The sequence below is a fragment of the Mobula birostris genome, chromosome 9, assembly GCF_030028105.1.
Source record: "Mobula birostris isolate sMobBir1 chromosome 9, sMobBir1.hap1, whole genome shotgun sequence".
NCBI lineage: Eukaryota > Metazoa > Chordata > Chondrichthyes > Myliobatiformes > Myliobatidae > Mobula > Mobula birostris.
This window is the reverse complement of record NC_092378.1, coordinates 32,070,602-32,093,349: the sequence shown is the minus strand read 5'-3', so window position 1 is coordinate 32,093,349 and position 22,748 is coordinate 32,070,602. Positions and strand designations below refer to the sequence as shown.

The 22,748-nt window shown below is 37.7% G+C and overlaps 1 protein-coding gene across 2 annotated transcripts in view; it reads left to right on the top strand.

Annotated features, from left to right (window-relative positions):
• Nucleotides 1-22,748, top strand: part of cacna1c (calcium channel, voltage-dependent, L type, alpha 1C subunit) — a 687,918-nt gene that overhangs the window by 451,293 nt on the left and 213,877 nt on the right. For both annotated transcript variants that reach the window (XM_072267751.1, XM_072267750.1), the window contains exons 16-21: nt 1,945-2,059; nt 4,183-4,303; nt 13,046-13,115; nt 16,420-16,552; nt 18,844-18,973; nt 21,857-21,916. In XM_072267751.1, the coding sequence (XP_072123852.1) occupies nt 1,945-2,059; nt 4,183-4,303; nt 13,046-13,115; nt 16,420-16,552; nt 18,844-18,973; nt 21,857-21,916 (629 nt within the window). The remainder of the gene's footprint in view (nt 1-1,944; nt 2,060-4,182; nt 4,304-13,045; nt 13,116-16,419; nt 16,553-18,843; nt 18,974-21,856; nt 21,917-22,748) is intronic.

Below are 22,748 nucleotides of genomic sequence, written 5' to 3'. Positions count from 1 at the left end.
ATGAGTCACCGGGACCGGACGAGATGTACCCCAGGCTACAGTGGGAGGCAGGGGAGGAGATTGCTGAGCCTCTGGCAATGATCAATCATCAATGGGGACAGGAGAGGTTCCAGAGGATTGGAGGGTTGCAGATGTTGTTCCTTTATTCAAGAATAGGAGTAGAGATAGCCCAGGAAATTATAGAGCAATGAGTCTTACTTCACTGGTTGGTAAGTTGATGGAGAAGATCCTGACAGGCAGGATTTATGACCATTTGGAGAGACATAATATGATTAGGGATAGTCAACATGGCTTTGTCAAAGACGGATCGTGCCTTATGAGCCTGATTGAATTTTTGAAGATGTGACTAAACACATTGATGAAGGTAGAGCAGTAGATGTAGTGTATATGGATTTCAGCAAGGCAATTGATAAGGTACTCCATGCAAGGCTTAATGAGAAAGTAAGGAGGCATGGGATCCAAGGCGACCTCGCTCTGTAGATCCAGAAGTGTCTTGCCCACAGAGGCAAAGAGTGGTTGTAGACGGGTCATATTCTGCATGGAGGTCAGTGACCAGTGGTGTGCCTCAGAGATCTGTTCTGGGACCCCTTCATGATTTTTTAAATGACCTGGATGAGGAAGTTGGGGGGGGGGGCTGGCTCAGTAAATGTGCTGATGATAGAAAGGTTGGGGGTGTTATGGATAGTGTGGAAGGCTCTCAGAGGTTGCAGCGAGCATCGATAGGATGAAAAACTGGGCCGAGAAGCGGCGGATGCAGTTCAACCCAGATAAGTGTGAGGCGGTTCATTTTGGTAGGTCAAATATGATGGCAGAATATAGTATTAATGGTAAGGCTCTTGGCAGTGTAGAGGATCAGAGGGATCTTGGGGTCCGAGTCCACAGGACACTCAAAGCTGCTTCGCAGATTGACTGTGTGGTTAAGAAGTCATACGGTGTATTGGCCTTCATCAACTGTGGGATTGAGTTCAAGAGCCGAGAGGTAATGTTACAGCTCTATAGGACCCTGGTCAGACCCCAAGGGTCAACTGTGCTCAGTTCTGGTCACCTCACTGCAGGAAGAATGTGGAAACTATAGAAAGGGTGCAGAGGAGATTTACAAGGTTGTTGCCTGGATTGGAGAGCATGCCTTATGAGAATAGGTTGAGTGAACTTGGCCTTCTCTCTTTGGAGCGACAGAGGATGAGAGGTGACCTGATAGAGGTGTATAAGATGATGAGAGGCATTGTTCATGTGGATAGTCAGAGGCTTTTTCCCAAGGCTGAAATGGCTAACGCAAGAAGGCACAGTTTTAAGGTGCTTGGAAGAGGTACTGAAGAAATGTCAAGTTTTTTACGCAGATCTGCCGGCGATGGTGGTGGAGGTGGATACAATAGGGTCTTTGAAAAGACTCTTGGATGGAGCTTAGAAAAATAGAGAGCTATGGGTAACCCTAGGTAATTTCTAAAGTAAGTACATGTTCAGCACAGCATTGTGCTGTAGGTTTTCTGTTTTTAATAATACGTTTTTTATGAAATAAAATTTATAAAAATACAGAAACACTAACAAACACAAAATGATTAAGCACATTTAAATTAATCAATCAAAAAATTGCAGAATACCTGAAGTATGCCTTACAGATTCCCAGCTGTTGAATCTTATCGATTGATGACTTTGCGTCAGATTTAACTTGTCACAGATTCACTGTAATTGCTGAGTAAAGAAAAGTTCGTTCTCCACCACTGGACCCCAGCATCAGAGTACAATGTATTTGACTGCAATGATCAGGTGTACAGAAATACTAGTTCTATTGTGGCAATTATGCAATGGTTTAATTCCTTATCATATTGTACACTATTGTATACTTTTGCAATGTTAATTATCTATATTGATAAACCTGTCTCTATCTAGTTGAATACTGAAGTCATCAATTCTGTATTTGCCTTGACTCTGCCTGCCTGCAACCAGATATACTTTTAAATGTATTTTTGGCCATTGCTGTGGACAATCTGGCAGATGCTGAAAGTTTGACTTCTGCCCAGAAGGAAGAGGAAGAAGAAAAAGAACGCAGAAAACTAGCAAGGTCATATCTTGTTCTGACTTTGTTTTTTAATGGGCTATTTTACATTAGATTTTGTCAATGGAACTTCAATCCAGCTGTGAAAAGTTAATTCTTCTTAATTCAATCTGGATCTGAGTGCTTTGGTCTGCATTCATAAACATCAAAAAAGTAATTTAGAAATATAAAATGAATCATCAAGGATTTTCTTGGGATGATCAAAATGCTAGCAAGGTTAGAACATATTTCTCATCCAGATTGCTCTTTGCTAATTTTTATTAAATGGTAATGTTTAATTTTCTGATTTTATTTTTTAACAACTAAATGGCTTATGCAAAGATCATTATAAGTCTGCCACGTGCTCAGAGACAGGAGATTTTTTTCTCTTCCAGAACAGTTTGTACTGGCAGGCTTATTTCCTTTAATCCAAAGTAAGAACTTTATAAATTATTGTTTCATACTGGCCCAAAAATTACTCAAGTTTATAGAATCCAAATTCACACCTTATCACATAGAAGGTAAATTCACATTTCAAAACCAGAAAGTGCAGTGTTTGTTTCTGAGGCAAGATATATACAAAATGGTGTGTATCACATCCACATTCACTTTGTGCTCAGCATGCAATGTTGTCAAATATATAATCATCCAGATGTATTTGGAAATAATGTAAGAATTAGCCTTATAACTTTCACAGATCAGTGAGGCTAAGGGATATTCGGTTACCCTCAGCATGTTTCCAATGTTGGAGTGCCGTTGAGGAGCCTCAGGACCCACACCACCAGGTTTAGGAACAATTATTACCCCTCAGCCATCAGGCTTCTGAAGCTGAGGGGATAACTTCACTCACCGCAAAACTGAACTGTTCCCACGACCTATGGACTCCTCGTCAAAGGTTCTTCATCTCATGATCTCGATATGTATTGCTTATTTATTTATTTCGTATTATTTATTTTGTTTGCACATTGATATTATTGTGTTTCTTTGCATTTACTGTGATTGCCCGGAAGAAAATGAACTTCAGGGTTCATATGGTTTCATATGTGTACTTTGATTAAAAAATTACTTTGGGCTTTGATTTTACCATCCTTTGTGAATGCTACAGTAAGATTTCTCAAGCAGATACTTACTAACTTTAAAGGAACTCAAAATTTTAAATGTCTGCATTGTTTTAAGACTGTGTTTGAATAAATGTAGATTTTAAGTCTTACATGTGATGGGAAAGGAGGGCAAAGGAATAAACGGTGATACTATCTCCAGTTGTAATGAAGAGGGTGCAGGGTAAAGTAGGTATAAGGACTGAAGAAGAGAATAAGGTGCAAAGAACTACTACATGGCATCTGAAGATTCAAGGATCAGCTTTATTCACCACATACAGTATATTTGCATGAATTAAGAATTTACTGTTGTATTGGCATGATTACATCAAAAAACAGCCACATGCAGCATTTTAAGAATAAAGAGTTCTATAAAAATATACTTAGAGGTTAAAGTACAGTTATGAAGTAAAATGTGCATAAACACATAAATACCAGCATGTATTTATAATGTAAATAGCATTATAAAAAGTGGCTTAAAGTGTTTATAGTGCAGAAGTGCATTGAACTTCTCCAGAATTTTCCTTCAGCATGCCCAGAAGTCTGTGTCAGCCGCTGAAACTCAACATGATTTCCTTGACTGAAAAAGAAGATAAGCATGTTTTTTTTCTGCAGCTGCTTGATGCTCTAGGGTAACCATTACATCAAGAAGCAATAAATGACCTCTTTTCTAGTCTGTTTCTTTCTGTAAATTTTTATTACATGTGATTTTCTCATCTTGAATCTTTATACAGGTAATCAGAAACATTTGTTACTCATTCCATAGTGTTCATTTGATGAAAGAAAAGTTTAACAGAGGTGTTGAGATAGTTGGTCGTTTTGGCTTTGAAAGAGAAAAATAGAGGTTTAAAGCAAACCTGCCTTTTTGTTCTTTTCCAGTTTACTCATCTGTTGAACTAAACTGGTTTCTTTCCAAAGTCAAATGTGTGAAGATATAAATAGAGAGGAAAATAAATATTTTGTTTGTTGACCTTCCTTTACCTGGATGTTAGTGGTGTCAACTGCACAAATTTTATTAGATTTGCTAACTTTGATCAAAAAATTTACTTTTAGGAACTCGAGTCCAGAGAAAGCAACAGATATTGAAAAGAAGCCCATAGATGAGGAAAAGAAAGAAGAAAAAATTGAGCTAAAGACAATCACTGCTGATGGAGATGTGCCACCTGCTACAAAGGTTAGTTTAAAAGGCTTACATACTTTGTGTTAAAAACACCTATATTGTGTTATAAACACCTACTAATATTAATTTTATGATAACATTTTGTTTGATACTTTTGTATACTATATACTATTCCTATTTGGTAAGATATACAGATAGCCTTTCATAATGTAACTCTTCAAGTGGTCGTCAGAAAATAGACTAGAGTATTTGGATGATTAACTAGGATGTTCCCCCCTTCATCTAGGTAAAAACTCATGGAGTTAGTTACACCAAAAACAAACTGCATTGTACTGCACATATTCCATGTTTTCTCAGAGTCTCATTACTAATGTTGCATCTTCATATTTGGGTGAGACTTTTGTGTTGCTAGAATAGTATTTCTGGCATCAAACTTGAAAGATAATGTCAGTAGTAATACAATGTCCGGAATTCATCACTAACAAGATTTTCAACCAGAAAGATCTAATAAAATGACTATTGCTCCACTCATAGAAGAAGTACCTCTTATTAATACTGACAGAATTAATCATAGTAAACTTGTATCCGTATTAACTGAAAATAATAAAGAAACTGCAGTTGCTGGAGATTTGAAACAAAAACTGAAAACATTGGGAGCATTCTTCAAATTAGGCAGCATCTATGGGAAGAGAAACCGTTAATGTTTGAGGTCCAGGATCCTTCATCAGAAATGAGAAAGGGAGAAAGGAAATCAGCTTTGAGTAGCAGAAAAGGCAGGAGAGGTTTCATTAGAACGCAGGCAGTAAGACCGAATGAGTAAGTTTATATGTAGAAGTAGGACTTCAAAGCAGATTATGCTTCTTTATATACCTTATTTGATTACTTGGATTTAAATTCACTAATTTCTGTATTTCTTTGCAGCATAGAATGAGAGTATTTCAGACCATTATATCCACGCTGGCTTATAGAGCATTCCCATTCCCATGGAGGTGTCTGAACTCACTACTAATGGATCATGTTCTGGAACTCTGGCAATAGCTCGAATAAATTAACCACCTCACCATCATTCCTACATTTACCACCACTGCAAGCCTTTCAAAAAAATGCACTGACGCAACCATTGCTGTTCCCATTCCCAATATGTAAATATTCCTTAAAAAGAAGGAACTACATTCTCTTATTGTTCATTTGGTGATAGAGCATAAGAGAACTTTCCACAGCTTCACTCTTCACGATCACACTACAGGATTAATTGCCTTATTGAATTAATGAATACAAAGTAAAGGCCTAGTTGATACTCACCAAAATTTGTCTTAACAAATGACAATTTTAATCAATCACCCTTTCATTTTTGAGGAATCACATGGCTTTGAAGGATAAATGTTGGGGATATTTGTGCACAAATGGCTAATCATTCTACTCAGAACACTAAACATACATTAAAAACAATGCTACAATCGCAGTCAAGCTGCTATCAAAAGCTTAGTGAACAACGCATTATCTGGACAAACCTAGTGACACTCCATAGTATAGCAACCATACCATTATTCCTTTGTACAGCTCTGCTGTGTTTTGCAGAATTTGACCATTTTACTAGGTCAGCAATTGCCTCCCAGAACCTGCAAGGGAGGGCTAGTACATATGTGCTGCTCTTGCTGTCTGATGGAAAAGAGAGACTTATGGAGCATAACATGAAAGGGGGACGAGAGTGACTAGTCGAGCACCAGGCATGTGGCAACAGGATGTGACAGGGGGTGGAAAAATACCAAAGCAACTTTTTCACTTGAGTAAGTTCATGTTTTATAAGGAAAAGTGTTAGCAAAGCAAGAAAGAAGTGAATGTCAGAACTGTATGCCAGCTTTTCACTGAAAATGTCAAATTGGAAGAACTCATTTTAATTAATCTTAAGAGGCACGAAAATTCAAAAACTGCAGATGCAGTAAATCTGAAATAAAAAAATGCTGGATTCATTCAGCAAGTCAAACAGCAAATGTAAAAAGAGAAACAGAATTAACGTTGCTGGTCAAAGAAATTCTCCTTTTGAAATGAGGATCATTAGTTTAACTGTTTCTCTACCTATTAGATGCTGTCTGACCTACTGATTATTTACTGCATTTTCTGTTTTTACTTGTGAGGTCATGATTTATATGTTTAACACTGGTCACCACTGTAGCCACATTGTCTTAGAGCAGAGACCACAGTTTCAGCATCCTGCTAGCTTCACCAGCAGGTACCCCAGAAAGTCTGAAGGCCCTGCTAGCACTGAAAATGTCTCTGCTTCTTGGGTAATGATCATTAAGATTCTCCTGGTTCCTTTTGCCAAACCTGGAAGCAAATTCCTTGCTCTGATATTCAAGGACATTTTTATTTTGTAGTTTGAGAAGAAAGATATATGTAAGCTATTATGTTGTTTGGTGCAGCACGTTAGATATGTTGGGATGCAATTTGTTCAGTGGTGTTTTTATTGCTTTGGTTAGTGGTTTTTATACATGTGCCTTGAGGGCTGACTGATGAGGTCTCAGTTGAGCACCTTAGGTGCTGGCAGTGGCAAGAAATTCAAACAGAGCTTTTCAGTAACACCCACTGTTTCTCAAACAGCATGGCATTAAAAGACAAAGCCTGACAATACTGTTTTCAAAAGACATGTGCAACATTCTTAGAACTTCTCAAAGCAATTGTAGCACCAAGAAAATAATGCATATGCATTTGCAGTTGGTAACCAACAGTCTCACTTAAAGCAATGTGCAAAATAGTAGTTTGAGATTGTTTTTCTCATAAGGGTGTTAGCCTCCTACCTGCATACAGAGATAGGCTAAAGAGCAAGGCAGAGGAGCACCTGCGAGATTGCTTCGAGGTGCTGAACTGGAAGTTCAAGGACTCATCAGAGGATATGAATGAATACACTAAGGTTGTCATGGACTTCCTAAAAACAGTCAAAGACACTGTGTTCCCACAAGATGATTCAGAGTCTTCCCCAAGCAGAAGCCCTGGATGCACCATGAGATTCACAATCTGCTGAGGGCCAGATCTGGTGACAAAGTAAAACACACGTGGTCCAGAAAGCCACCTCATGTGTGAAGAGGCAATTCCAGACCAAACTTCAAACACTGAAGAGTGCTCGACAGCTGTGGCAAGGCTTGAATGCTATCACCTCCAACAAAGTGAACCGAGCGACGTAGATGAGAACAAGGCATCACTCCCAGATGAGCTCAGTGGCTTTTATGCTCACTTTGACCACCAAACATTGAGGAACTTTAATGAACCCCCACAGATCCCGATGACCCTGCGTTTTCAGTCTGTGAAGACAACATGAGAGCATCCTCCAGGAGAGTGAACCCACAGAAAGCATCTGGCCCGGACGGGGTACCTGGTCAAGTACTAAAGACCTGTGCTGATGAATTGGCTGGAGTGTTCACTGATCTCTTTAACCTCTCACTTCAGCACTGTGAGGTACCCACCTGCTTCAGGCAGGCTCCAATTATACCAGTGCCCAAGAAGAGCCTGGTGACCTACCTCAATGACAATCATCCAGCAGCACTTACATCCACTGTGATGAAGTGTCTTGTGAGGTTAGCGAAGAAACATAATAACTCCCGCCTGGGAAGAGAATTGGATCCGCTCCAATTTGCCTCAGTCACAACAGATCATCAGCAGATGCCATTTCATTGGCTCTTCACTCAACCCTGGAATATCTAAAAAGCAAAACTGCATATATCAGGATGCTCTTTATCGCCTATAGCTTGGCATTCAATACTGTCATCTGCTGAAAACTGATCAATAAGCTTCAAGACCTTGGCCTCAATACCTCCTTGTGCAATTGGATCCTCGATTTCCTCACTTGCAGATCAGGGTCAGTTCAGATTAGCAACAACATCTCCTCCACAATCTCCATCAGCACAGGTTCACCACAAAACCATGAACTTAGCCCCCTGCTCTATTCAGATAATTTCACTCCACTCACCCCATCACTGAACTATTCCCACAACCTATGGACTCACTTTAAGCACTCTTCATTTCATGTTTTCAATATTTAATTCAATTTAATTATGATTTTTTTTTCTTTTTGTACATGCAGTTTGTTGTTTTTTACACATTGGTTGTTTGTCTGTCCCGTTTGGTGCAGTCCTTCATTGATTCTATTGTGTTTCTTGTATTTATTGCAACGCCCACAAGAAAATGAATCTCATGATCGTACTTTGATAAAAATTTAGATCACAAGATACAGGAGCAGAATTATGTCATTTGGCCCATCGAGTCTGCTCCACCACCTAATCACAGCTGATCCATTTCCCTCTCAGCCCTAATTTCCTGCCTTCTCCCCATATCCCTTCATGCTCTGACTAATGAAGAATCGCTGCCTTAAATATACCCAACGATTTGGCCTCCACGGTCACCTATGGCAACAAATTCCATAGATTCACCACTCCCTGGCTAAAGAAATTGCTCATCTCCATTCTAAGTGGATGTCCCTCTATTCCGAGGCTGTGTCCCCTGGTCTTTGACACCCTCCACCCGAGGCCTTTCAGCATTCGATAGGTTTCAAATGAGATTCCCCCCTGATTCTTCTGAATTTGTGAGTACAAGCCCAGAGCCATCAAACGTTCCTCATATGTCAAACCTTTCAACTTCGGAACCATTTTCATGAATCTCCTTTAAAATCCTCACCAATGTCAGCATATACTTTCTTTGATAAGGGGCCCAAAAATGCTTACAGTATTCCAAGTGAGGCCTCATCAATGCATTATAAAGCCCTAACATTACATCCTTGCTTTTATATTCTAGTCCTCTTGAAATGAATGCTAACATTCCATTTTCTTTCCTCACCACTGACTCAACCTGCAAGTTAAACTTTTGGGATTCCTGCATGAGGAAAGAGTCTATGCTTTTATTTCTTCTATCAATTTCCATCACCACACACTTCCTGACAATGTATTCCATCTGCTGCGTTTTTGCCCATTCTCCTAATCTGCCTGTACTTCTGAAGCCTCTCTGCCTCCTCAACACTACTTAACCCTCCACATATCCTTGTAACATCTGCAAACTTAGCCACAAAGCTGTCAATCCTGTCATCCAAATCATTCACATATAACATAAAACTGGCAGTTCCAACACTGACCCCTGCAGAACACCACTGGTCAGTGGCAGCCAACCAGAAAAGGCTCCTTTTATTCCCACTCACTGCCTCCTGCCAATCAGCCAATGCTCTACCCATGCTAGTAGCTTTCCTGTAATACCATGGGCTCTTAACTTGTTAAGCGGCCATATGTGTGACATCATGTCAAAGCCTTTCTGAAAATCCAAGTACACAATATCCACCACCTCTCCTTTGTCGATCCTGCTTGTTATTTCTTCAAAAAGTTCTGGCAGATTTTTCAGGCAAGATTTTCTCTTAATGAAACCATGCTGACTTTGGCCTATTTTATCATGGGCCGCCAAGTACCCCGAAACCACATCCTTAGCAATCAACTCTAATATCTTCCCAACCACTGATGTCAGACTAACTGGCCTACAATTTCCTTACTTCTTCCTCTCTCCCTTCTTGAAAAGTGGAGTGACATTTGTAATTTTCCAGTCTTCCAGAACCAAGCCAAAATCTATTGATTTTTGAAAGATCATAACTAATGCCTCCACAATCTCTTCAGCCACCTCTTTCAGAATCCTGAGGGGTAGTCTATCTGGTCCAGGTGACACTTCAGTTTTCCAACCACCTTCTCCCTTGTAATGACAACTTCACTCAACTTCTGCCCCCTAACACTTTCAAACTTCTGGGATACTGCTCGATTCAAAATACTTATTACGTTCATCCATCATTTCCTTGCTCCCATTACTACCTCTCCAGTATCAATTTCCAGTGGTCCAATATCTACTCTCACCTCTCTTTTACACTTTACATAAATCTGAAGAAATATTTGGTGTCCCCTTTCGTATTATTGACTAGCTTACATTTTTAATCCATTTATTTCTTCTTTATGATTCCTTTCATTATTTCCTGTTGGTTTTTAAAAGCTTCCCAATCTTCTAACTTCCCACTCATTTTTTGCTCTAATATATGCCCTTTCTTTGGCTTTTATGATAGCTTTGACTTCTCTTGTCTGGTTTCATCATCTTCCTTTAGAATACTTCCTCTTCTTTAAGATGTATCTATCCAGTGCCTTCCATTGAGCTCCCAGAAACTCCAGCTGTTGCTGCTCTGCTGTCAGTCCTGCTAGTGTTCCCTTCCAATCAGTTTTGGCCAGCTCCACTCTCATGCCTGTGTGATTCCCTTTACTCCACTGCAATACTGATACATCTGATTTTAGCTTCTCCTTCTCAAATTGCAGAGTGAATTCTACCATATCACGATCGTTGTCTCTTAAGAGTTCCTTTACCTTAAGCTCTCTAATCAATTCCTGTTTGTTACACAACACCCAATCCAAAATAGTTGATCCCTGAGTGGGCCCAACCACAAGCTACTCTAAGTAGCCATATTGTAAGCATTCTACAAATTTCCCCTCTTGGGATCCAGCACCAACCTGATTTTCCCATTCTATCTGTATTTTGAAATCCCCCATGACTATTGTAACATTGTCTTTTTGACATGCATTTTCTCGCTCCCAGTGTGAACTGTACAGCACATCTTTGCTACTGTTCGGAGGTCTTACTGCCCGTGCGGTTTATTAGCTCCACCCATGATTCTACATCTTCCATTCCTCTCTCAGCTCTTCCTTACGATTTGATTTCATTTTCTACCAACAGAACAATGCCACCCCCTCTGCCCATCTGCCTTTCAATCCTTGGACATTAAGCTCCCAGCTATAATCTTCTTCCAGCCACAATTCAGTGATGACCACAACGTCATACATGCCAATCTGTAACTGTGCTACAAGTTCATGTATCTTATTCCATACACTGTTTGCATTCAAATATAGCACCTTCAGTCTTGTACTTATCACCCTTTACATTGCAGCTAATCCCATTGACTGCAGTCTTGACCTGTCATCAGCCTGTCCTTGCTAGCATTCTTACTACGCACTGCCTCGGTTTGTAAACCAACTACCCAATGCTTAGCTCTATCACTCCGGTTCCCATCCCCCTACTAAATAATTTTAAACCATCCCAAACAGCTCTAGCAAACCTGCCTATAAGGATATTGGTCCCCCTTCAGTTCAGGTGTAACCCGTCACTTTTGTGCAGGTTGCACAAGAGATCCCAATGGTCCAGAAATCTGAACCCCTGTTCCTTGGACCAGTTTCTCGGCCATGCATTCACCTGCCAAACCATCCTATTCTTACCCTCACTGGTGCATGGTACAGGCAACATTCCAGAGATTACTATCTTGGAGGTCCTTTTTTCAGCTTTCTGAAATCTCTCTTCAAGACCTCTTCACCTTTCCTACCTATGTCATTTGTGCCAATATGTACCAAGACTTTGAACTTTGACTTGTAATTCAAATGAATTACATAAACTGTGAGATTACTTCTGAAGCTACTGCTGCCTTTTCCTCATAACAGAGAATTGGCCAAGGAATTTGAATATAAATCCAGAAGCACCACTGTGTTTCCTAAATACCTCCATCATCTTAGGTGATATAGGAATAATATAGCTTTGACAAATTCTCTGCTTTTGATCACACTAATATAATTTTAGTTATTTAAGATTCAAATCTGTTAAATTCACTTTTGTTCATAAAACTCTATAATTATGTAAGAGTTGGCAGAATGTGCAAACATTGACAGACCCCAATATGTACACAGGTATGCAAAATAGTATAATCGATATATTGAAGATTTTAACATCATTGATGCCAAAAGTAACTTATGCTGGGTTTCTACATAGTTAACACCTGCTGAACGTCTCTGTGTAGGTGGAGGTCAGGAGAAGAGGAAGGGGGGTGGAGGAAGGGTGGAACGACTTATTTTAAAACAAGTCATTATTGAAACTCTGCCCAGATCCTGGTGCTCCTCAGCTGGCAACTCCAGAGAGAAACACAAGGAAACAACTTTGCACAGATTCCTGGCTTTTGTGCAGTGCATTTAACCTAAACAAGGCACCATTTCAGGGATGAAGCTCAGCTGTGCTTCATCAAGACTTCAGTGGACTTTACTTTTGGCCCATCAGTTGGCACAGGAGCCACTGCCATGAACAGGAAAAATATAAGTGATTTGTGTTTATTTATTTTATTAAAAGCAGAATTATTTTATTTTGATAAATGTAATTTTGAACCAATTTATATGAATTAGACATGTTTCTGAATAAATTCATGTTTTAATTAATTAGATCTATTTCAATTGATTTTAACTTACACATCAGAGACATTTAAAAATATTTATAAAGCCCTTCTGTCAGCACACGGTGTCACAAGTCACCTGGTTAGGCAAGAGGCAGGGCCTTGGGATCTGATATTCAAAGCCTTGTTGCTGGTCTTGGATTGCTTCCCTCTGGGTTAATTGGACCATTCAGGCTACAAGAGGTTATTAAGGCTGTGGGCAATGAATTTGAGACAAGGGCTTCATTGAATATCATACAATTTATTATCAAATCCATTGTCCAAAAAGTTAGCAAAATTAAATCATGCATTCCCTAAATTTGTTTCAAACACAAACACTTGAAGGGATAACTGATATCTGAATGAGAACATTTAATGGATATCACAGAGTTGGGAAAGGGTTTCAAAGGTTAAAAATATATTTCAATAAATTGCAACTAAGTTTTCTTTAGAGCCATTGATCCTGTGTAATAGTTTTTCTTGAATACTGGAAGTTCTATGTTCAAAAGTCTCCAGTATTCACCATGCATTTTGCTTTCCATGTATCATAGATTGGATTGGATGACTACCAGGTTGAAGAGAATGAAGAGAAAAATCCTTACCCATCCAATGAATTTCCAGGTAATTTTACAGGGAAACACAAAACCTGTGTTTTCCTTAATCTTGTCAATTCTATTCATATGAAAGAAACATGTGGCAGGACTAGTTATTTCTTTTACTATTGCCCTTTTATTGAGAGAGTCTTATGGCACTTTTCTAAGACTAGTATTGCTTGGTCTTCAGGAGTGGTGCCTGAGAATTGGAGGATTAAATTACATTGTCATTAAAGTTGTGAAGTAAAATACATTGTTATTTAGAAAGTGAGGAAGGAATGAACATCATGTGACTGTAGGACAGATAATGTACATTTAGTTCCAGGCAGATGATTGGAATAATTTCTGCCATGCAATATAAACATTCATTTTGAAAGACGGCAATTAATCAGAGACATTTGTTAAACACTAACTTAATGGAATTTTTGGAAGCAGCTAAAGATTAAACTGCTTCAGAGTTGGGAGTAAGCTGGAAGCAGGACATTTTTATGTGCTTATGTCAAGCTTGTTGCAGGGATTGTACCAAGATTTCAATAAAATTACTTGTTTTGCAGGACTATTGTCAGGGTAGTTTTATTCAGAATTGATGAGTTTAGCTACACACTAAGTCCATATTTGTCCAAAATCCCCTTGTTTCAAGCAGGTTCTGTCCTGCATACACTGATAAGCACATTGAAAACTTGTGTGACACAGACAAAATGACTTTAACAGTGTCAGCTATTGTAGCCCTATTAATTCTGACAAGAAAAAAACTAGAACAAAAACACAAAGATATTGGAAATCCAAAACTAAAACAGAAAGTACCAGAAACTTTCAGAAAATCAGATAGCAGCTGTGGTGAGAGAAATCGATTCAGTGTCTCAGGTCAGTAGCCCTCCATTAGAACTAGAAGAATGAGGGGAAAAACAGTATTAAGTTACAGAAAGAATGAAATATCGAGGCTACCCTTAGATATAGAGAAGTAGCAAAGGAACAACTTGAAACTGAAGTAGACTGGTTACCCAAACTTTTAGATTTTTTTATTGAGTCAAGTGGACAGATAGAAATTGAGCTGGAAGTTGGAGCTTATGTTTGACATTATTGGAGATCAAATGTAGAGAGGACAGAGTAGGGCTGGGATAAGGAAACAAAATTACATGTAACTAGAAGCCTGGGGCTACCTTCACAAATTAAAAGGGGATGTTCTGGAAAATATGCTGATTTCCCTCCTGTTCTCACATTGACATATTTTAATGACAGTTTGGTACTGCTTCTCATACACACAAAGAACTTTCAAATATCGTTACCTTTGCTTGCAATTTTCACCCTCACCTACCCTTGGTTTCACACGAGTTTCCCATTCTTTTTTTGACATCCATGTCTCCAATTCAAACTATAGGTTAGTGACCAATAGCTATTGGAATCCAACTGATGCAAATCCAACCTGTTTCCTGTGAGAACTTTGTTCCACTCACTCAATTTCTTAGTTTCCAACATATTCATTCTGATAACATGACCATCCACACCAATGCCTTTGAGAAACTTTTCTTTTTCCTTAACTGGCTTCACCTCCATCATGGTTGATGAGGCTTCCAATTTTTGTCTCCTCTGTTTACCCCATTTCTGATCTTACACCTTCTCCTGACAGCCAGAGCAAGGATGGGTTTCTTCTCTGCTCACTTTCACTCCATCAGCCTCCACTGTCCTTGAATGGACCCCATGCTTACTGTTTGCAGTATCCATTACTAATTTGTACCTAAATGTAGAGGGCAAGATATTGAAGTCTGCTGATAACACAATACTGGCTGTCCAATTGACAATGTTTTTGACCACAAGATGATTGGTCAGTTGGACAGCAAAATGGCAAATGGATTTTATCCTGGAAAGTTGTGAATTTGTGCATTTGAGAGGGTGCAATAGAACAAAGAAACGTATAATAAACAGGAAAATATTGCGACATATAGAGAAACAGAAGCGCCTTGACTGTCTGACAAGACATCCTTAAAATATAGCAGAGCAGATCAATTACTCCCTCATTCATTGATTCCTGGAGATCACGCTTAAATAGTATACATTATCAGTCTGGGACAACGTGACAACTAAATATAGTTCTGGTCATTACATTACAGGAAAGAAATGTTGACCCTGTAGAAAGCACAAAGTAAATTTCTGAAGATGTTGCCAGTGCTGGAAAGCTTTAGCTCTCAAGAAAGATTTGATAAACTGATTATTTTCTTTGGAACAATGGTGACTCAGTTGAGATCTAATTGAGGTGTACAAAATTATGGGGCCTTTAATAGGGTAAACAAGAGGACATATTTTTCTGAGCAAAGGGGTCAAACCACAGCAGGGAGATTGAGGTGGGAAATGAAGGATAAATTTGAAGTAATTAGTAAAAGAATTACAGGAAAGTTATTACTTTAACTGGAGAAAGCAAGGTTTCTGGACCTTACTGCAAAAAAGGGATGTGCACTTGAAAAGACTTGTCAGCCCATGGTCTATTGCTGGGAGGTAGGGTTAGGACTGGAAGGCTCTTTATGAGCTAACACAATGGGTTAAGCAGTCCCCTTCTGTTCTGTATTTTTTTTTTTTTGCTTTTCTATGCTATTATATATCCCACAAAATATATAGTATTTCTTAAAACAAAATATCAGAAGCAATAAAAATTTCACAGTATGTTAATTAAAAACATAGAGTAAATGAATAACTAAATGAATATTGAATGAAATTATTTGAAGAATTACTAAAACAATAACTTGGAAGATGCTGTAGCAGATGGATCTGAGACTCCACATTAAAAATAAGACATTATAGAGAACGTGTTGCACAGAAGATAATGGACTGAATAGAACTATTCGGTATGAAGCAGAAGACATAGACACAAATCGTTAGAAAATAATGCAGAGGCAAGTGGTATGTTATCTTTTTCAAAACTGAATTGATTGCGTTATGTAAAGGAAGTTGTGCAAACTACATCAAATTACAGAATGGCACTATACTTTGTAGCTGTGATAATGATAAATTTTAAAACTATTAAAAGGTGAGTTAAACCTCTTTACTGGAATGAGCTTGTTATGCCGAGGCGTAGAACATCCAAAAGGTAACACTGAAGTCATATCTCACATTGAATCTAGCAGTCATAGGAGAACTAATGAAGCGCTTTTTCTCTGAATTAAGGCTGCCCAAATGTAACAAGTGAAGGAATTTTTTTTAACTCTCGTATGTTTCCTGCGAAATTTATGTTATTGTTGTAGTCCGCCAAGCATTCAGGTGAAAGTTTATAATTAAGATCCAAGTCAGGATATCCTGTCAACATCTAGGTGTAACGGCTGGAGTTAATTTTATGCCCGCAGGTGATGATGACGAAGAAGAACCGGAAATGCCAGTCGGACCACGCCCTCGTCCTCTTTCCGAACTACATATAAAAGAGAAGGCCGTCCCCATGCCTGATGCTAGTGCTTTTTTTATCTTCAGTACCACTAACAGGTATCAACCTTTATACCTTCACAACGAATATAGTGCGCAAACTTACTTGCAAAACATACGATATTGATATTGCAGAATGAATTGTAAATGATTTCTCATTTGTTCTGCTCCTGATCTCAGTTATGGCATCAATGGGAGGAGCAGGTAGCAGGAAGACGCTATTAGTTTTCAAATGTGAATACAATCAGACAAAAAGCCACAATGGATTGATCACCCATCTTCCTCGTGATCACTGGAGTGACACTGCAAATATCAGGAAATAAATCAGTGGCCCGTTTTTCTTAAAAATCGTATGGTCATTGGAGTACTGGGAATGAAGAGGAGGGTGCATGAACTTGATCATCCATGTTGGAAAGTAAATTTTTGAGTGTGTGTCAGAACTTACAAAGTATGCTTCATTTTAAAAATATGTGAAATAGAGTATGTGAGTTCCAGTTAATTGGGACACATTAGGACTGGTACATTTTGGCCCAATTAAGTGGCTGCCCAAATTAGACGAAATTTCATGGAAATAGTTAAAAAGGTATAAAGACAGCAAATTGCCATTTAACTGAGAAACAAATTATGTATTTAAATGAAAAGTAGAACAAATTAGAACACTATTGACAGTAAATGAACAAAATCAGTGCAGACAACTTGTGTAGATAAAGGACTGCCTTCGTACAATCCTTTTGACGATTGCATGCTTGCAAATCTTCATTTTCATGGTAACATTCAAGATGATTGTAGACAGCTTCAAGTTCTTTGCAGTTCCTAACTTGCTGAGATAGTGAAATTGTTTCATTTTTACTCCTGGCTGTTTCTGGCATCTCCAGCCTAAATGGTTGAAACCTCTGAGCAAATCAATTCCGAATTGTCTTACTGCTTATTTCTTGCCAACCACCAGTGACAAAAATCACTGCTATTTGGACACAAACACACACAACTGATATTGTTTAAAAACTGTTTGCTCTAAGCACAGTGTAATGTCTAACGGCTAACAATGTACATGACTGATGCTAGTTAGAAACTTCAGCAACAGTCTCTTGCCCGAATTAAGTGTCATAGTGTCCCAAATAAAGGGAATCCCAGCTACTTTCTCAATTAGTTTTTGCTTTTTAAGTGTTAGCCCAAATAAGCGGCTGCCCTAATTAACCGGAATCCACTGTATTACATTCTCCTGTTTATAAGAATATCAGTGATTGAAACAGAGTACCAGTTTCAAGGCAAAAATGTTTATGTGTTGGAGGACATGGGGTACAGGAAATAGTGCAGTAACACACTGCCTTGCAGTTCCAGTAACCTGGATTCAGTTCCAGTCTCTGATGTTGTCTATGTGGACTTAGCACATTCTTCCTTTGACCACATGTGTTTTCCTTGGATGTTCCAATTCCCTCCCACATTCTAAGTTTTATTGGTTAATAGATTAACAGCCTACTCTGCATTATCCCTAATTTTGGTGTGTTTAGGAAAATCAGCATGAAGATTATGAGTACGTAAGAGAAAAGGTTAGAGGGAAATAAATGGAAGAATTGAATTAATCAGATTGCCAGTATAGGCACAAAGGACCAAGTGGTTTCTGTGCTGTGAAAAATATGTATAAAGTATATCATTCTTGAATACCGTGCTTGAATATGCCTCAGTATCAGATAAGAAAAAGCATATTGTCCCATGACACCCATGCATAAGCTCATTTGAACAAGCCATTTTGAGGGGTGGGGGGGCTTGGTACAAATTCATCAAATAAATCTTATCTCCAGTGCTCCACTGGAAATACAGCTATAATTTATATATTGCTTTAGGATTTAAGAAGGGTACTGAAGTGATTATAGTAATAGTTTTTGAAAATTGAGTGTAGTTTGATTTGGATATGTTTTGTGATGTACAAACAGTTTTGATACATTCAACACATGTTCATTTATGGTGATAAATACAAAATGATCAAGAAATATGAAATAAAGCATTATAATTCTCACTTGTTTGTTATCTATAAACGGAAAATTTGATACTCTAGGGATGGATTGTTTCCCCTTATTTGCTATTGCATTACTTGGCATTGAATTTTAATGGGATGGATTTCATTTTCCATTAATATTTGATTCCACCTTCTTATGCAAACCAAGTCAGCAAGTCTTGGTATATATTGGCAGAGTGAAGCCACATAGGAAAGCAACAAAATAAATGATAGTCTTTCACACCCTATTATCACTGTTATTGTGTAAGTGTTAAATCAGAGCATAAGTCAAAAACTGAAGTAATAATCAATAAAATTTTTCATTTTTATATTGTCCTCATTCAAACTTCCATTATAGGTTCCGAGTGCTATGCCACAGAATCGTCAATGACAACATTTTTACAAATCTCATCTTATTCTTCATCTTATTGAGTAGTGTTTCTCTAGCAGCAGAAGATCCTGTACATCAGGACACCAAAAGAAACCAAGTAAGTTTAATGAGAAGAAGATCTGAAATTGATATTATTTTTATATGGACCAGGGCTGTCACCGAGCTCTGGGAAGGAATTTCTTTTTAATATAGGAACCGTTGATCACAATATCGGGAAAGAGAGGGCACAGTGTTCGAGAATAAGTAATCATTTGGTAGATTGGTTAACAATGGGGAGTACAGAGATGAAGAGTGGAAAGTTACATACATAGTCACTTAGAAATAAATACAATGTCAGAGTCATGAGCACGGTAAATTGAACATGATGAAATAAGGAGAGCTAGGGAATAGTGGATTCATGCTCAAGGGAAATGTATTCAGATGAGAAATTTAAGTTACTGGGCAAGAGGAACTGGTAGCCAAATAGAACATCAATCTAAGTAAAAAAAAAGTTTAAAAAAAAAGCTTTTTTGCATTTGTTAAAAAGAGAAGTGTCAGACATGATTTTCACTGGAGGAAAAAAATCTAAAATTATTATTGTGTTCCATGACAATTACAGTTTAATTTGTGTTTTCTCAGAGGAATGTAAACCCTGATAAAGACTGACATCTTAAGCTAGATTTAATAATGGATGGTTAAACTATGTATGTGCCAACAAGCAATCTACTGATAGAACTTAGAGCGTCGAGCAACGCCTATGAGTGGAAAGGAATTGCTGGCATGTTGGGTCAAAACACTGCTATCAATTATCAAAGTCAATGGTTATTTAGCCTTTGATATTCTTATCCTCAGTATTATTTGTTTAAGGAAGAAACAAGTAAGAGAAAAGATGGGAAGCACTCAGCCAGACAGGCAGTATCTATGGAGTGTAAAAATGTTGATCTGTTAGCAGTTCTGAACTATTCCTATTTCGTACCATCCTGCTCCATTTGGCTGAATTTGCTCTTCCATTGAACATCGCAATTTTTCTTCCTCAAAATGAGTTTGCTCAGATATTTTCATGAGACATATAGAACATACTTTGTTTGAATCCTATTCATATTCCATCAATTATCTCTTCTTCCAGTATATAGTACCTACACCAGTATTTCCTGGTCTTCATCTACAACTGGAAGATTTTATCAGATTTACTGTTCTCATTCTCCCTGTCTTTGTCGCAGTTGTTCTTTCAGATCAGTAATTCTGCTCTCTCTTCCACTTTGCATTTGGCAATGTCTTGAACCAAGTCAACTCCACTTCCTGTATTTCTGCTCTTACCCCTTTCTTTCCCTTTTATATCCATGATAAGGTTTCCCTTTCTCCTGACATTGCACCCAGTCTGCTACCAGTCAATGCATCATTCTCAAGCAATATATGAATACCAGTATGGTAGTGCCACAAAATCTGTTATTACCTTATTTCAAAGAAGCTATTCTCTTCATTCACCATCAACACACTCCTCCCTTTCCCAAGTTCTTTCCAAGGCGTGCATAACAGATACAGCAGTTTCTTCTTCCCTCCCATTACTCCAAAGTGTGCTTTCCATGTGAAGCAGTTTTATATTTGTACTATTTGTTATTGTTTACAATCTAGTCTATTCTACATTAGTCAGTACAAACACAATTGATGACAGCTTTAAAAAACATCTCTATTCAATCCACATGTCACCCAGAGTTAAAAATCAATACTTTACTTCAATTATTCCTTCCACTTCCTGTGCTCAGCCCCCTACATTCTAATGAAATTAACTGTAAGCTCAAGGCAGAACATCCACCTTTCAACAAAGCATCTTGAAACTCTGACCACTGATATTTTCTTCTGAGCTATGATGAAAGACTGACGAAAGAATTAATATTTTTTCACTGCACATATACACCTTGACCTCTGTCTTTCCTTTGTTTTTACTTAAAATTTTCAACATATGTAGCACCTTAATTTCTCTGTATCATTCTTCCCGTTTCTTCATCTCGTCCTTCTCTCAAGCCAATATATTCTCATTCATAATAATCTCTCGGCAATACCTAAAGGTTCATCCTTGGTTTTATATGCTATTTATCGTATGTTATTCATTTAATCAAAGAATAATTGTGCTAATAACACCAAATTATTTATATGCCTCACAGTACTTGCTGCTTTGTTGGAGACTACACCCTTTTCTTTTACATTCCTGATGGTATTTTAATGTGCCAAGAACTGTAAATCTCATTGAAGCTGTCTTTTTACCCCAAAGATTGTTGAAATATTTGGAATTTGTTTGAAGAAAGCTACTTTGAATTGTTGCCATTAGATTGTCCCCCTTTACTTTTGCTGGAGTTTATTTACAAAATTTACAGCTCCCAAAGAAATCCCCCTTGATATATTTTCAAATATATAAACCTGTAATGCAGATACTTTGTTTTAAATTTGTGGAACTGCTTCAGTACTACTACCCTTAGATCATAAACACAAGAGATTCTGAGGATGCTGGAAATCCTGATATCTGGTCCTGCTGAAGGATCTCGGTCCAAAATATTGACTGCTTATTCCTTTCCATAAATACTAACTGACCTGCTGAGTTCCTCCAGCTTTGTGTGTGTAGTCTATAGTGACTATAATTGATTAATATCTAAATGATCCGCTACAACTTTCATGAAATCATGTGGTATATTTTTACTCATAAAGCTAGAAAAAGGATTCAAAATTGATTGTGTTAGTAAAGTAATATCTACAAAGTAAACACTGGTTTGGAACTGTAACCTGATATATTCTGTGGCCTGATGGATAGTATTGATGTCAAATGTATCGTATAGCAGTAAATTGTCTATCTGACTATAAGGAAGTAGGGCAGCACATTTACTAATTTTTATGCTCGTGTTATAATTGTGGTCACTGATATCTCTTAATTTACATTCTGATTGTTCACTTTTGCAATTTATTACTAAAAATGCTGAATTGAAATTAATGTTAAATTCTTCTTTTACAGGTCCTTACCTATGCAGATTATGTCTTCACTAGTATCTTTACAGTGGAAATTATATTAAAGGTAATTATACATGAATTGTGTCTTGTTAGTTAATGAATTTATCTTCATTTGTGATCAACTGCCATGAAAAGACATAAGCAATTTCATGAGAGGTTTTAATGAAGACTAAGGCTCAGGAAATTCGAATCTGACTTGTCATGGGAAGGCAGAGTGCTGTGCAGTATAAAGGTGGTAGAGGTATCAATGCATTTGGACAAAGATCTACTTCTTTATCAACTACTGTCCAGATTATTCATAGAATATTTCATGAAGAAAACTTAAAACAGAAAATTCTGAAAATGCCTGGCAGATCAAACAGCACCTTTGGAGAGAGGTTAAAGAGATTTTATCAGAATTGATAAAAGTTAGAGTTACTCAGTGGAATTACACATTGCTCATTGAGTTCAACAATAAAATTAAACATTGCTGGACCACATTATTTGATCATTATAAACAATAAAAATACAAAATTAACGTCCTTTGAAAATGCATTCAGTAATATTCTATCTATATTTGAGGTTTTTAACAATGCTTGTATGCATTTTGTCTTTTTAAATGTTTAGATATTGAAAATTATACGTCACTACTGGAAAGCAATATTCAAGCCAGAACCTTATCAGCTCTAATGTTGATTGAAATAATGTTTTCTTTACATTAATTGCTAATGTACAGTTTTATCCATTATGTCCTGGCTAAGTTTCCTGTTACATTCACATTGTGATTGATTATTACAACAAAGTACATACTTGTTGCATGAACATATGCCAAATTGCTTGCTAAGCTTGTCCAAATAGATAATTTTTTGCCTTTACTTAAGGGCAACAATGATAAGCCGGGGAACTATAGGCCAGTG